This window comes from Stomoxys calcitrans, chromosome 2 (assembly GCF_963082655.1).
Source record: "Stomoxys calcitrans chromosome 2, idStoCalc2.1, whole genome shotgun sequence".
NCBI lineage: Eukaryota > Metazoa > Arthropoda > Insecta > Diptera > Muscidae > Stomoxys > Stomoxys calcitrans.
The window spans coordinates 186,534,294-186,550,741 of NC_081553.1; the positions used below are offsets into that span (position 1 = coordinate 186,534,294).

Genomic DNA, 16,448 nt, shown 5'->3' on the forward strand with positions numbered 1-16,448 from the left:
AGATAGTTGGTTCATCAATGCAGACTGACAAACAGACTAACTCCAATTATTCCTCTCTCTTTTTATTACATGATAAAAGGTAAAGTTTAACAAAATATTTTTACGATATAAAATCGAGTCGCTACACATGAATGGGCTACTAACAAAGACTTTTGCGACTGAGTTGATAAGATTGGATTTTGTTAATGATCGCCACCCAAGGATAGTTAATGATTTGCAAGTTATGAACCCAAAAATTATGTACTTACTTGTGAACTGTAAAACGTGGTTCAATGTTAGGAATATTCTGAAATTTAAATTAAAGAAAATTTCAAGTTTTATTAATACAAACTATAAGCATTAAAAACAAATAATAAATCAAGACACTTTAACAATGTTAATTTAATTCGAATGTCACTCTGAGTGCTACTCGAATATCACTCTAAGTGCTAAGTAGAACTGGCAAACTATCGATAATCGCGACATTCGATATTTTCGATATTTCTTGTTTGTTTCTCTTTCAAGACGAGCTCAATGATCGGTGATGCAACCCTGCTTATTGGCTGAACTTTTTCCATTGCATTTATTTTTGTGTAATGCCAGATACCCTGTCTGTGGTAAATTACACTTCTTCCGTACCACACATGATTTTGATCATCTGTTGGAAGTTGTATTGATGGTTTCGAACGCTAAGACAACGGCAATAGCTCACGCTGTTACTCCGTGTGACCAGGTTCGAATCCTAGCCGGGCTTTGCCGAAGTTTTCATTTTTCAAGTTTTTTGCCTGTTAGGGCGGGATCATTAAATTTTACAATTCTTGTTTGTTTCTCTTTCGAGACGAGCTCAATGATCGGAGATACAAATGGAAAAGCAAATCCAACCACTATGGGACGCGTTTCGTCTTTGGTTAGAAGACTTTTAAACCATATTAGGTGTGATTGCTTCAAGGGTCGTGCGTTGGTATGTTGTACTTGAATTGAATTTGCTGTCACGAGAAGCTTAGCTGTGAGCTACCGGTCGCGTTTACAGGTTGCGGATAGTGGAATGCTCCATCCGGAGTAGCTGTAACTTCAGTCGCGGACAATCAGCGGTATCGATCGGAGTCTCAGTGAGAGGTCGATTGGCCTTTGGACCGGAACGAACTTGCTCACCTACAGGAGCGTGACGGGGATCGCCACCTCCACATGAAAATGTGGTTACAACAACAACACACCGGATAAAACCAAATGTAATAAAGCCTGTTAAAAGTCATGAGAGAAATCACTGTACAAAATTTTAGCCCAATCGGAGGAAAAATGCGCCCTCTATAGGCGCAATGTATATTATAGGACACATTCAGTGTCGGATCTCTTATATTTGTTCAATTTTGCAAAAAAATTAACTTTGCCGATAGTATCGATAGGAAAAATCTTTATTCAAAGAAAAATAAAATATCGATAGTATCGATACTGCCATCGACATTTTCCCAGCTCAATCACGCGTCTCTTTTATATATAGAGATAAAATGTCATCAAAATCGGACAGCGGAATCGAGGGTCAGGCGTAAATTTTTGTCTTTAAAAATATTTATTGAAATTTGGCTACAAAAAGAAATTTAGGAAAATGTTGTTTTTAAGAATAATAAAAAGGATATAAACATGTTTATGCAAAATTAAAATTTTTGATTTAAAAAATATTCTCGAGGTTAGGTTTTGGAGGGCGCAATTCTTATTCGAATTGGGTGAAATTGTGCACAATGACTTCTACTATCGTTCTCCAACATTCAATTAAAAAAATAGTCCGAATTGGACCAAAATTTAATATAGCTCCAATAGCATAGCAATTATTTTCCTTTATCCTTTGTTTGCCTGAAAGGAGATACCGGGTAAAGAATTCGATAAATGCGATTCAAGGAGGAAGGTTTGTAAGATTCGGCAAACAAAAATAAAATGCTTATTCGAATTGGGTGAAATTGTGCACAATGACTTCTAATATGGATCTCCAACATTCAATTAATAAAATAGTCCGAATTTTAATATAGCTCCCGGGAAAAGAATTCGATAAATGCGATCCATGGTGGAAGGTTTGTAAGATTCGGCCTGACCGAACTTAGCACGCTTTTACATGTTTTCTATTATGATTGTCATCTTTGTCAACAAGCATCGCGCGCCATTTTTACCAAATATCACAAATTTGTACTCATGTAATAACGTTCCGCCATTATTCATGGAGCCACTCTACATGACTTTAAGCAAAAGTTAATCTTCTAGCTACGCAGAAAAAAAATTCAAATCGGCTTTAATGACGAAACTAATTGATCTAATTAACTTTTTAATTGAAACTGCTTCAATCAAGAAAATTATATCAATCACAGTTTTCGAAAACAATCCCATGGCAGCCTGTCATGCGTACCGGATTGCCCCGATGGATTACTTCATCGGCAAGAGCTGCCGTCTCAGTGGACAACACACTGATTTAAGGTTGAATACGCGTCAATTATTTGAAGTCAACGCTGTCAGAATTATATATCTCGCATTAAGAGATTGCAGCGACCTCTAGTTCAACGTCGTAAAATTTAGTCTCAGTGTCTTGTAGCATACCTTTCCAATATATAACACATTCATCTAACTTCTATATAACACTGAACGCAGTAAAAAAAAATTGTATTGTGTATAATATAGACTAGTGTGCCAGTAATCATAATGGTGCTATTATTTTGACCGGTACTGTATATGGGAGTTATATATAAAAAGATTGCGACCAAATTTGGTTCATTTCATCACGAAGGCGGGAAAACACAGACACTGCCTGTCCAAACACTTTAGGTAAATCAGTTTCTCGTCTTGAAGACACTTGAGACTGGATTCGTACATCAAAGATTTTCTTGGCCCATCGTTGGTAAGCGGCTACCAACATGCCTAAACCCAGGGTCGGTCGTTGATAGTGCCCTGATGAACTGGATTGATGATATGCCAAACGATTGATCAATGCATCAATGGCTGCGGGCTCGGTGAGGAAAATTGTGTCCAGAGGATGTACCGGACTCGTACATCAAGGATTTTCTTGGCCCATCGTTGGTAAGCGGCTACCAACATGCCTAAACCCAGGGTCGGTCGTTGATAGTGCCATGATGAACTGGATTGACGATATGCTAAACGATTGATCAATGCATCAATGGCTAAGGGCTCGGTGAGGAAAATTGTGTCCAGAGGGATACCGTAGGGAGGGGGTTTAAACCCTCCTTTTGGGATTCTCAGCTCCTTGATGGAGTAGGGCAGGATATTGTGGCGTTGCCGATATCTAGCGGCGCGGAGGAGTATGAATAAAAAATATTTGATTCAAGAAATATTTAATGAAATGAAATTGAATGAAATATTTGATTCAAGACCTTTGCACTTGAACGTTGAGTGCGCGGCTTTGAGGACTGCCCTCAGGTTGCAGGATTCAGGGACATGGAGCTCTTTGGATTTGTTTGTTCTTGCAGGGCGGATCTTTCTTCGACGGCTATCTGGAGGTTATCTTCCCGGAATTCCCAGGAATTAGGGAGTCACATAGATTTCTGGACGGGTGCTGTGTATTTCAGACTGAGGTTTTTGCAATCCTCAGGACCTTGGATGTGATCATGAGGCAGTAGCGGCAGTCCTGTCAGACTGTCAAGATTTATGTAGACAGTCAGGCGGCGCAGGAGGCCCTGGCTGATAATCATATGAAGTCAAGGGCTTGTCGGGAGATACAGAGAGCATCTAGAATCTTTGGCGGCCTGATATCAGATTGTGGTGGGTTTGTGGCGGGGAACGAAAGCTAGCCTGGTTTGGATAGCGGAGATGAGGAAGAGTTGGATCTCGAGCATCTGCAGCTGGATTAGAAGTTTCCGAGTAAAGCGGATGGCAACTGCGGTTACCAGGCTTTTGTATACTTTATTTTGACGCTCACTTTTTCTACGGGAAATATTGGGTTGCCCAAAAAGTAATTGCGGATTTTTTAAAAGAAAGTAAATGCATTTTTAATAAAACTTAGAATGAACTTTAATCAAATATACTTTTTTTACACTTTTTTTCTAAAGCAAGCTAAAAGTAACAGCTGATAAATGACAGAAGAAAGAATGCAATTACAGAGTCACAAGCTGTGAAAAAATTTGTCAACGCCGACTGTATGAAAAATCCGTAATTACTTTTTGGGCAACCCAATATATCAAAATGGAATATGTACCACGAGAGCCCTCCATTCTTAACGTTGTTTTACTGGAAATGTATCTCTGGGTAAGGGGTATTTTGCCTTTCCCAGGACCTTTTGTATAAACGGATGGACCGAAATGCGATTGGGCTTCGAAGCAGGAGCAGGGCTACGAAGTCTGCCCTTAAACTCAGACCAGAATATATGGTTTGGGGATGAAGAAATTTTGCTCAACTACGAACCGGACGCAGACTCCGAGTAAATTCTCCGGCTTCAAAACTTCCACTCCGATAGAATCTGCAGCCCAGCATTGAGTTTCGCGAAATTATGGAGTCATAAAGTATTCTGGACGTGTGTGGCGTCTCTCAGACGGCAATGCTAGGGTTCCGTCAATCCAAGATTGTGCTGATGGCAGCAGTACCTCGCACTCGACTTCAAGGTTCATCTCAGGTATCCGATCGGAAAACTCCCTTCCTTCAAGGTTTCCTATCGTCTCCTCGATTATACCGCGATGGTGTGAGCTGCCCCCATCCCCAATCCATTCTCCCATCGCCTTAAGTCTCATAGCCGCAGTAGCTGCCTCACACTTAATCTGTATGCCAATTGATCGTATATTTAGAATAGTGGGCGTGGTCCTCATCGCTCCGCCTATGCCAAGGCAACATGTTCTCCTAACCTGTTGTATGGTCCTAAAGCTGCACTTTTTCTCCATAGCAGTCCACCAAACTACTGAGGCGTAATAGGTATTGGTCTAATCACGATCCTGTAGAGCCAATGGACTATCCTCGGATTCAGGCCCTATTTCGAGCCTACGGCCCGTCTACATAGTGTCCAACATCTGTGAGCCTTGTCGATGTGCTCCTCAATGTGACACATCCAATTCAGTTTCCTGTCCAAGGTCACAACTAAGTATTTGACCTTGTCAGATATCGAAATCGTCTAATTGAGGAAACGTGGTGCGTGAAAGGCATATTGCAGTCTTCTCTGGGTTAACATTGAGACCTCTGGGTATAGCCCAGTCATATGCCATATGCAAAACAAACGAGTGTCAGCAGTGTCTGTGGCGAAGGGGAGGAGTGGGAAGAAGCTCTGGATGGATTAACCTTGCCAAATTTGGATGAATATTACTATCTTACCATGTAAACAAGTTAACATGGACAGAAATGTACATATCTGGCCATCAAACAGGCGGCCAAGGCAGCACAAAAATATTCTAATAGGGTCGATAAAGCGATCTTAACTAGGGTATGCATGCCAAAAAGGCAGTACAAACATATTGTGATGAGAGCATCAAAAAAAATTTCCAGTGATAGTTATACCATCGGTTTCGGCTAAGTCAGCTATAATTTATCATAGAGCAATCATTGGTATCAAAGAAATGTCCCTGCTCAGAACTTTATGGGGGTTTGCGTGGACTCTCTCATATCTAAGAACGATTCAAGTTTCTTTACGATAACAGTTAAGTTACAGCCCTTAGCAGATAGGCTTCAACTGACGCCATGGCTACCGCTGGAAACTTCTGCTAATCTTCAATTGTTTAGCGTCACGCAGGGAAATGTAAATCCATACTAACTTAAATTACATATCCAACATGCATTCAGATGTACTAATATGGGAAAAAAATTATTTTGCATGTGTTGCACATATTAAAAACATTTTAACTCAATATGATTTCTCCAAATAAAAAATGTGCAGAGCATATGAACAAATTTGTTTCCAGAGATGCGCATAATGACATACTTCATTACATAGATATATTTTGTCATCACTATTATTCCCAATGGTATGGGGTAGTATATTATTGTGTAATTGTTCGAATCAGTATAACATAAATATATGGCAAATTACAACCTACCTTAACGCCTGGACATGAGAATGCCGAATGCTGGGGTATACCGATTTGTTTTTGGGGCGTTGATACATTTCCACTATCTAAATCCTCAAATTCCTTTGAATTTTTTGTTTCAAACTCCCACAGATAGGTGTTGTCTAATATTGTAATCTTTGTTTTATTAAACAATACTCGCTTGTTCTCTACAATTTCACCATCAATTTTAATTGGGTTTTCGGAACATAAATTGCGTATGGTAATCTAAAACGGGAGAAAAAAAAATAATTTATGCATACAAGTTTTGTAGCAGGAACAAATCAAGTGAAAACAACTGCTGCGGTTAGGCAGGCATTTGTGTTTGAAATCACATGAAAAACAAATGTGTGATAAAAAAAAGCAACTCGTTACATACCCTGCCAAATGCATCGCATTCAATGGTACAGTGAACCCCTTTTACCCGTTCATCGCAAATGGTTAGATCGCAGCTTGTATAGTAGCCCACTGAAAATTTCCGGCCTTTGGCCTCAACGACTTTACCACGATTGCCGGCCTCGTCCAGGCATATAAACTGAGCACCATCAAGCGTCATTTTTCACATAGGTCTTGTGCTCCTGTTGAACGAAGGGGCAACACAGGCCGCTGGAGAATTATTCCAGTTTTAGTTGAGGGTCTCGAAATGATTGTTGTAGATTGTAATTATAAATTGCTGGCTTCTTCAACATTCGTCGTTTTGTATGTGTTTGCCGCGTCGTTGTCGCAAAAAAACACAATTCGCTGCAACTGAACAAGGAAGCCCCGAAGCCGTCGAAAAATCTGAGTATAGAAAGTTTTTTGTTACGGCCGGAAAAATAGCTTCAAATTTAACACTTTTTCAACACTCAGCGAAACTTTATTTGAATCACATTTATTTATTACCAATATTTATCGTTCACAATTAGGATTTTAAGTAAAATTTTCTTTTAATTCTGTATTGGAATGTCTTTTCATATTGCCTATTTTTCTGCACACAAAATTTACGAAGCGACGCCGAAGATTTGTATTGTCGTATTGTTGTTGTCCTCAACTGTTCTGCACAGACGCCATTCGACAATTGCGCCGGTACTTTGGCACTTTTAGCCGTTAGCATTCAATTAATGCAAGCTGTCAACGGAATCACTATCGTAGCTAAGTTATCTTTAAAAACTTTTAATTGCCACATTTAACTAGTTATTATAATTTTTGATAACTAAATTTAATGGTTTCTTTTTAAAAATTCCTCTATTCATTGCTTTCATTCCTTTACTTGCAGTTTTCCGCATATAAATGTACGAAGCGACGCCGCTAAATCGAAATTGTATCAGAAAATCGGAATTTCGATAACCGATCGTCGGGCATTGGCACGACGCAGAGAATGAAGTCGGTACAGTTGCCGGCGTTAGTGGAAGAAAATCCAATGCTTGTTCACACATAAAGATTATTGTAATACTTATAGCTCGTTTATACGACACATCATGATCGTAGTCAACGAGCGTACATGTAGATTATTTTCCTATTTTTTTCTTTCTCTTTTTTTAAATTAATTTTGAGCACAACGTGATTACACATTTCTGTACAAACGATAACCAGTAGTCGCTAAACACCGAAAAACTCAAATGTTTTCTGATATTTTCTGATATTTTAACCATTACTGATCGCCATTGTTGTAGCTAGCTCATTCCGGTCCAACGAACAGCTGTTAACAGCCTGCCAGCTTTGACGGTATTAAAATGTCAGATTTTTGTTTGCATTATCTTTGTTGTTATCTTTTTCCCCTCATATTCTCTGCTCATGTAAGCACGTGTATACTAATTTGTTTGTGTGTGTTGGCAAAACGGCAATCAGCTTGATGACAAGATGGCGGATCGCATCATATGATTTGTGGTTGCTGTATAAATGAGACCACCTTTAATGTACTGGATAGAACTAAAATAAAACAAACAAATATTAGGTTTGGAGAATTATTGCACCTTTTATGCAAGACATATTTGAAAATCGAGGCGAATTGTGGTCAATAGCTATCTTTTGCCTCGTTTTTTAATTTGACTCAGACAGATGTACTGCTGAGTTTACATGGCACATCTGATGTATGGTCATTGTAATAGTATTGGTGAAAACAAAGGTGTATTCGTCGTATGTACACATAACCATCAGTCATGGCTGAAAAATCAAAATCATTTGATTTTTTCTATAAATGGCATCTATCGATTACCGTTTACAAAGAAATGTGTAATCATTAATTGACAGATGTTGAAAAACACCTTCTGTGACATCTAAGGTTAAGAAATGAGAAGTTTGACAATTTAAATAAAATCAAAGAAAAGAAAAAATCGATGTACCGTTTTAGGCAAAAGCTGTAATCAACATGTATACACGATGAGTACGATCAAGATGTGCCATGTAAACTCTGCTTTAACCTTATTTGTCACAGAGCGTGTCTTTCAATATCTGTCAATTAATGATTACAATGGTAATCGATAGACGTCATTCATCGAAAAAATCAAATGATTTTGATTTTTCAGCCATGACTGTCAAGTGACGCATACACCCTTATTTATTATTGTTATCTGTTATCGCAAGAATTTGCGCTGGAATTCTATTCTGTTGTACTGGATATAACTAAAATAAAACACAAAAAATATTAGGTTTGGAGAATTATTGCCCGTTTTATGCAAGAAATATTTGAAAATCGCGGCGAATTGTGGTCAATAGCTACCTTTTGCCTTATTTTTTAATTTAACTCAGATGTGCTGCTGGTATTTAGTTGGACATCAGCTATCGATTACTATTGTTTTTCGCTAAATGTTTTGATTGTGTCTCATAAATGTTATTATACACAGCTGTTAAATTAGCAACATCTTTATTTCACCGGAAAATTTTCGGAAAGAAAAAATATAATTCAAGTTTCTTGCTTAAATATCAACTTTTTTACTAAAAAGATGGATGGTGATGCTGCACTTCGTTCTTGGGAATTGGAAAATAATGTGAAAACCTTGCCATCATGTGATGAAATTTTTCGCTATGATGCCGACCAACAAAGACAAATACTCGATGCAAAGCCATGGGAAAAGGATCCACATTACTTTAAGGATATCAAGATATCTGCATTGTCTTTATTGAAAATGGTAATGCATGCACGTTCAGGTGGCACTTTGGAGATAATGGGTTTGCTTTTAGGCAAAGTAGAAGACAATACTATGGTGGGTATAAATGATGGGCATAAACGATCAATTTTGCTAATAAATTTTGGATATTTAAAACTTTATAGATTGTGATGGATGCATTTGCTTTACCCGTTGAAGGTACAGAAACCAGAGTTAATGCTCAATCGCAAGCTTATGAGTACATGTCGGCCTATATTGATTCGGCCAAAGAAGTTGGACGCCTTGAAAATGCCATCGGCTGGTATCACAGTCATCCCGGCTATGGTTGTTGGCTGTCTGGCATTGATGTATCAACTCAGATGCTTAATCAGAACTATCAAGAGCCTTTTGTGGCCATTGTTGTAGATCCGGTACGCACTGTTTCGGCAGGCAAAGTTTGCCTTGGCGCCTTTCGCACTTATCCCAAGGGCTATAAGCCACCGAATGAGGAACCATCGGAGTATCAAACCATTCCTTTGAACAAAATTGAAGATTTCGGAGTTCATTGTAAACAGTATTACCCACTGGAAGTAAGCTATTTCAAATCAGCCTTAGATCGAAAATTACTAGACTCATTGTGGAATAAATATTGGGTCAATACTTTGGGTAGCTCAGGCCTATTGACTAATACTGAATACACAACCGGCCAGATTTTTGATTTGTCCGAGAAATTAGAACAAAGTGAGTCGAGTCTTGGAAGAGGTACTTTCTTAATTTCGGGTAAGTTTAATGATGATATTTTTAGAGAGTATATGTGAAAATGTTTTGCTCTATTTAGGAGGCGATGTTAATGAAAAACGTACTGAAGACAAATTAACGAAGGCCACACGTGATTGTAGCCGTGCTTCAATTGAATTGATACATGGCTTGATGGCACAAATTGCCAAAGATAAATTATTCAACAAAGTGGGTTTGGACAACAAATGAATTTAATTGAATATTTATTAGAATATTATGATCCTGTAAAACTGGCATATTGGTCATAACTTATAAAACTTTTTTTATAATAAATAAAGAGATTCCTAATGGCATGATTCAAAATTAATTCCTAATCGATTTGCTCATTTACGAATGGCTTCAACTGGTCAACAGACGTCGATGATTTTATTTTATCATTGGAGAGCTTACTTACAAGTCGCAATTCCGAAAAAGTTTGGTAAATTTGAATATAAACATAATAACCATTACCTTTGGTATATTTAGTTCGTTGGTAACTGAAAATGTCGAGGGGTATAGCTCTGGAGGGAAAGCGGATGGTGAGTCGTTGGGATCTTGGAAAATATTTCTTTGAATAGAACAATTTTCCTCGCAAAGATAGTATAAGCAGAATGGAAAAAAAGGAAAACACGGTTGGATTAAGATTCAGGAATTTACAAGTAACTCTTTATTGGACGGAAAAGAAAGCTCTGTAATGGAGATTGAACAAAACTCTTACCAGGAACAACAGTAGTGGTTGATTCTCATATAACAAGTAAAGATTGTTTTAGGAAAAAGAAAAGAAAAAAGGCCGGCAGAGTACACAAGGCTACGTAAAGCACGACATCTTTAAAACAAAGAGAGAAACATACACACGCAAAGTATTGAGCAGGAAAGTTGACGTGTGCGGGTGTATGCCAATAGTTGCGAAACTTAGAAAGTAGATTAGGATGACCAAGTAGGAAAATGGCTTGGCATTAACAGTAACATAAGTAGACTTTGTGGCGGCAATCCACACAAAGAATAATTTGTTAGTTTGATAACATGCAAATTTGCCCATGAACAGTCCATTAAGGAACAGTGGCAAACTTCTCACATATCAATGACTGCTGTCCGATTTAAGTTTAAGCTCAATCATAAGGGGTCTCCTATTTAAAGCCGAGCTCGAACGACCTGCCACAACTCTTTGTGGAGTAGTTTTTATATGGCTGCCATACCAAATGGTACAGTACAACACAAATGTCGCCAGCATTGAAAGGGGATAACCACCGCTGACATTTTTTTTAGATATCCTCGCCACATCTGCGCTATGGTTGTCACCTAGTCTGGTGTAGCAGTAGAAAACCCGCCAAAAATTGGACATCAGAAATATTTCGCTAAAACGGCAACATTTTCCAAAGGGCTGACCGCCTCGGGCACGGTGTGGCCATTGTTTATTTAAAGGCGTCATTAACTCGCCTTGTCCGGTGCCGGTGCCGCCCGAACTCTCACTGAGACTCTCCGCTCGATACGGCTGATTGTCCGCGACTGCAGTTGCAGCTACTCCATATGGAGCATTCCACTGTCCGCAACCTGTGGATGCGCCCGGTAGCTCGCAACTAAGCTTCTCGTGACAGCAATGAACACCACACAAATGGGACCTCAATGTTCTGGCCTGTGTGGTGCTCACAGCAATCCCGTGTTGTTGTAGCAGTTTGTTGTTTTTTATCTTTCGTCTGCTTGATTACACAGATCCAGGAACTCTGCGACTAAGATGGGGAGCGTCCACATGGATTTGGGTCTGAGTCGAGTGGGTCTGGCTGCGCATTTAAACTGGTGACGTGTGTCGTGTAGTCCCTGGTCACAATCTGTAGGAGTTGAGGCGGCTGCATCTGCCGGATCGCAATTGAGCCAGATCTACTCTGGTGATTTATGTCTTCGCGCTGGTAGGATCTTTGTCTCCTTATGTAGGTGGTCCACATGAGAAATGTGGAGCCAGCCCGTCGCAGTTCGGAGGGCGGAGTTCTGACAGATCTGAATATTATTCCACTGCGGGGCACAGAGCTCACGAGACTACTCTGGCGCTGCATAACTTACCACAGACTGGCCAATTGCTTTGTACGTGATCAACAAGGCTTCTTTGTCACCACCCCAAGTGCTACTGGCAAGTGACTTGAGGACCTTGTTTCTACTTTTGACTTTATCGCAAATTGCTATGGCATATGGGGAGAATGGTATTGGAGCTGTCAAATGTGACGCCAAGTATTTTGGGACACTTGATGGTCGGAATTATTTCTCCATAGACCATTGCTTTTAGCACTATATTCACCTCATGTGTATTTATAGTGAACAATGTGGCTGAAGATTTTGTGGCAGATCTTTTCAGCGAAATTTGAGACAAATTCGTTGAGGTAGACGTTCAACCTATCGCAGATGTCATCAATGGGTGGGGGACCTGATGCCATGATCGTACAACCGTCCGCATATGATACGATCTCTGTGCCGTCTGATACGATCTCTATGACTGGCGATCACACAGGTAATTCGCGACCCAGCGTTTAAGGCCTGGCTGGAGGGATGTACTGGCGATGCCCTCAAATAGTTTGACATGACTGACCTTTCGATAGGTCCAGTGCCATGAGGACCGTCCTATCACATGGCCTGGGTTGATTGAAGCCACGGCAAATGTGTGCGATGATGGCATGAAAAGCTGTTATTGTGCTATGCAATCTTCGAAATCCATGCTGCTATGAACAACCTGGCGCATCTCTTCGGATAAGTCGCGGTTACGTCGTGAAAAGTGACTGAGGTCCTGTCATCCCGTCTACCGTGGTTCGAGTGTGACGTAACAGTAGACCACAGCTTGCCTAAACCGGCGCCTAAGTTACATTGCTCCAAGTGTTCCAGCCACAAATTCCGCCTATGTTCGTTGACTACCCTGTTTATTTCCAAATTTAGCTCGCTGATCGCAAGGTAGTCATTCGGTCTATGAAGTTATATGATTATAGGAATGTGGTTTGAGGCGAGGGTGCGTTCGCCTCAGAATACATTTTCAAGGGTCTTGATCTTTTGCGCTCCTTCTACTCCTTCGCACGCGTCCTCTTCTCGACGGCATTCCACCATACCAGTGCCTCATAGTTCAGTACTGGCCTCACGATGGCCGTATACATCCAATAAATAATCTTGGAAGTTAACCCCCACTTCCTACCGAACATCCTCCTGCGGGAGTAAAAAACGCACTGTGCCTTACGGCATTTTCCTCGGTGTTTCTTTTCCGAATCGAGGTCTATGTCTAGGTACTTCACCTACTTCGACAGGCGCAGGGTGACCACGCCCAGGGACAGGAGTCTGAACTCCGGTGTCTTATATCTACGCGTGAAGAGCACCAGCTCCGTCTTCCCTGGGTTGGTCCTCAACCCATTTCTGGTAGCCCATCGCGACAAGTTCCTCAGTAACCCTTCCATGATCTCGCTGATCGTTGACAGAAACCTGCCTCGGACCAGCAGCACAACGTTGTCCGCATAAGCGATAATCCTCGTGCCGTCCCCATCGAGATCCATCAGGATTTCATTAATCAAGATGTTCTATAGAATCGGCGAGAACACCCCCACTTGGGGCTTTCCTCTGGTCACCTGCCTTCTGACCACACTATCTCCCAGGGTCGCATTAATAATCCTGCAATAATGCATATTATTGGTCCACTGGGAGATTAAGGGGGGGAAACCATGTGTAATGGTATCCCTTGATCTTGCGGTGGGCAGGTGACATGATTTACGATTCATGGCACGGTGCGCGGCTATTCAGTGCGCAGTCATTTAGTTTGAACCGGGAGACAGGGTTGTTCAACTGTCAAAGGGTTTTTTTTTTTACATCGCCACGTGGCATCACGGTCACAACCGAGCTTTCGCAGGTGTCAGGCTCTCGTAAATTATTCTTTTCCTTTTGATACTCACTCCGTTAACATCGTGCCGCTCAGAAAGTCCAATTTTTAATGGGACATTATATTTAGAGCCCAAGAGCACATTTCGGCACTTGGTAAATCGTGCTGCCGTCGAAATTATTATTTACATTGATTGTAATTGTGTAATAGGCGCTTGGTATACAAGGAGAAGGTAAGATTTCCTTACGCCTCAGGTGGTGACAGAAAACGAAGTTCTAAATTACTTCGTTACTTTCCATTTTTAGGTACTGTGTTGGTGGGTGTATCTACCTCGTGGAGGGTTGGTGATAGGCACTCTGGTGTGCTTTATGTGGACCACCTGTGTATCAGGGGGTATTTTCCATACACGGTCGGTTTTATCGGCGTATCCGTCTTCTTGGACATATTCCACCGAGCCACCAGCGACACGGGGCAAAGTTTGCGTCACTCCACTAACACCACCACCAACACAGCCATATAGAGGACGTCTTACATATTTACACGTGGGCAGAAGGGGCAGATTACTCTGATTCAAGGCCACTGAGATCGGCAGGAGCCCCTGTGAACGCCGTTCAGGAGCTCGTGAGATCATTTGCTGTGCATCGATGAATCGTTTGGAGGGAAACGCATTAGTGAGAAGTTGCATTCGAGTGTGAGATTTGACGGCAACAAGGGTAAAGGAAATACATTTGGTGAGTCCGAAAATAAGCCAAGGAGAGGCAGACCGACAAACCGTTGAAAGGGCCACAGCCAATGTGATCACCACACGTGGTTGTGTGTGCTCCGTTTGTAACGGTACCTGAATTATCGAAATCTTTACCCCACCTCCTACTGCAGCCTACAAACACCACCTATAACCAACTACCTTTACCTTAGTATTAGTCACCCTCCACCTCCCAAACCATTCCTTTATACGTATCCTTTTTTACAATTTCTGTGCGGGCATAAATAAATTCTAGTTCTTGGTAATTTTGTGACACTTTGGCTGCGAATATATACACGATTATTTTACATATCGCTTTTTTATAAAGAAACGAGTGCAAACGGTCGGAATGTATTTGTTTGATTGTTTTCACATTCGCGTTGGGTTTTTTTTTCTGTGAATGCAATAAATTTTCGTGAACCCGAAGGAAATGTATCTATTTAAATGTAATTGAATTTCTTTATGTCCCAAAAAAAATAATCAAAATTATATTCATCTGTAATTAATTCCCATGACTTTATATTATTATTGGTCACCATAAATTACGTGGAATCATACCAAAATTTCGCCATCAATTATACGTTTTGAGAACTTTTGTTTTTCGTCGTGTCACTAGATTTAAATCACTATCAAATAAGTTATAAAAAAAGACAGAGTCTTGAATTCTCTAAAGAATGTTTCTATAACTATCGTATACGCCGTTGTGCTTCATAGTTCATAAGAAATATTAGTATAAATAAGCAGTGGTTAGGGCAAAGTTAAATTTGCTATATTTGTGAGAGTATTTCTATAGATAAAACGTGGACCCCTGCCATTAGGAATCGAGCTCGAACCTAGTTAGGGATTTTTATTATTTTTGTCGGTTTCTAGCATTTTGGGTTTTTCGTAAAAGAAAAACGAAAATTTTGCCCTTTTCACGAACTTTCAGTATTAGTCTGTATATAGCGCTAACTATATTTAAGTATTACGGTTATTAATAGCCAATTATGGATTTTTTTTTACGAGTGAATTAGGTAAATGAATAAATCCATGTACATCTTGAAATTAAATTTTACGTGAATTGCTTTAATATGATTTTGGGGTAAATTTGTGATGAGGTAAGGTAGGGAGGATTATCGCCACTACATTTTAGGGGGCTATCGTAGATTTTGGTAGATGGTCCAAAGGGGGTCATAATCGTGTGATCCATGGGAGGGCAATAGGAGAATCCAACGACACCTGGATTCCCACCGGAATATTTCGCTGACGATATCATGCTACAAGGAACGAATAGTTGAAGGTGGTACTATTAATATTTCTATTGTGTTGTTTTATATTGGCTTGGTAACCCAAGGACCTACGCAGGCTGAGCTAAGTCGGAAGGAAACATCAAAGTACCACTGCCCGGTACCAACGTCGATATAACATATGTGTGCTGACTCTATTTGTATTTTGGTCCCTAATGGAAATAGGATTAGTTTGCCACTTTGGCTAAGTGAATGGCAACCTTGCCAGATGAAATCATAACCCCTCATCCACTCACTAGCCAATTTGCGGATACGAGAGGATCTGTTTGGGGGGGGAAGACCTAGCGCAATGGCAAGATTCGACACACATATGTGAGGACAAACGGCAACACAACACATGTGCGGTCCAGTGCGGCTAATATTGATCCTATCTCCACATTATTGAAGGCCCCCTCAATATCCAAGAAGGCCGCCAAAGTGTACTCCTTTTGTCGGAATGGCAAACCTGTTATGCAGCCCATTCTGTGAAATTCGGTACACTGATAAAAAGTTGGACGAAAATTTAAGATTTTTCCTTATTTGTAAGATCATAGCAATGAAAACGAGCCAAAGAACCAAAACTTTTAAAGAAATATGCAACCTTTAAATTTAATGTCCTTCTTACTAATGGACAATATTTTCAAGTGCGTGTCTAGAACTTGCATATACTCCGAAAGTCTGGCAGGAGGTAAGGGTGGTATTTATACCCAAGCACGGCAAGGCAAGTTATGCGACACCAAAGGCCTACAGACCCATAAGCCTATG

General features: G+C 40.3%; 2 protein-coding genes across 2 annotated transcripts in view; one reads left to right on the forward strand and one right to left on the reverse strand.

Annotated features, from left to right (window-relative positions):
- Positions 1-6,638, reverse strand: part of LOC106086240 (titin) — a 29,106-nt gene extending 22,468 nt beyond the window's left edge. Inside the window, exons 1-3 of the mRNA XM_059361941.1 lie at positions 6,376-6,638; positions 5,988-6,224; positions 249-286 (exon numbers count right to left, since the gene is read on the reverse strand). Of these exons, the coding sequence (XP_059217924.1) occupies positions 249-286; positions 5,988-6,224; positions 6,376-6,552 (452 nt within the window). The 5' untranslated portion in view covers positions 6,553-6,638. The remainder of the gene's footprint in view (positions 1-248; positions 287-5,987; positions 6,225-6,375) is intronic.
- Positions 6,639-8,612: 1,974 nt separating this feature from the next.
- LOC106086231 (COP9 signalosome complex subunit 5) lies at positions 8,613-10,166 on the forward strand. The gene is made up of 3 exons (XM_013250810.2): positions 8,613-9,178; positions 9,247-9,841; positions 9,900-10,166. Exons 1-3 carry the CDS (start codon positions 8,918-8,920, stop codon positions 10,046-10,048), a joined length of 1,005 nt encoding a protein of 334 aa, XP_013106264.1. The 5' UTR covers positions 8,613-8,917; the 3' UTR covers positions 10,049-10,166.
- The last annotated feature ends 6,282 nt before the right edge of the window (positions 10,167-16,448 follow it).

Excerpts from the sequence above, each read along its gene's own strand:
- LOC106086231 (XM_013250810.2), top strand. The coding sequence starts at position 8,918 with ATGGATGGTGATGCTGCACTTCGTTCTTGGGAATTGGAAAATAATGTG. Across the intron at positions 9,179-9,246 it reads AAGTAGAAGACAATACTATG|ATTGTGATGGATGCATTTGC; the intron begins GTGGGTATAAAT and ends AAAACTTTATAG. Across the intron at positions 9,842-9,899 it reads AGGTACTTTCTTAATTTCGG|GAGGCGATGTTAATGAAAAA; the intron begins GTAAGTTTAATG and ends TGCTCTATTTAG.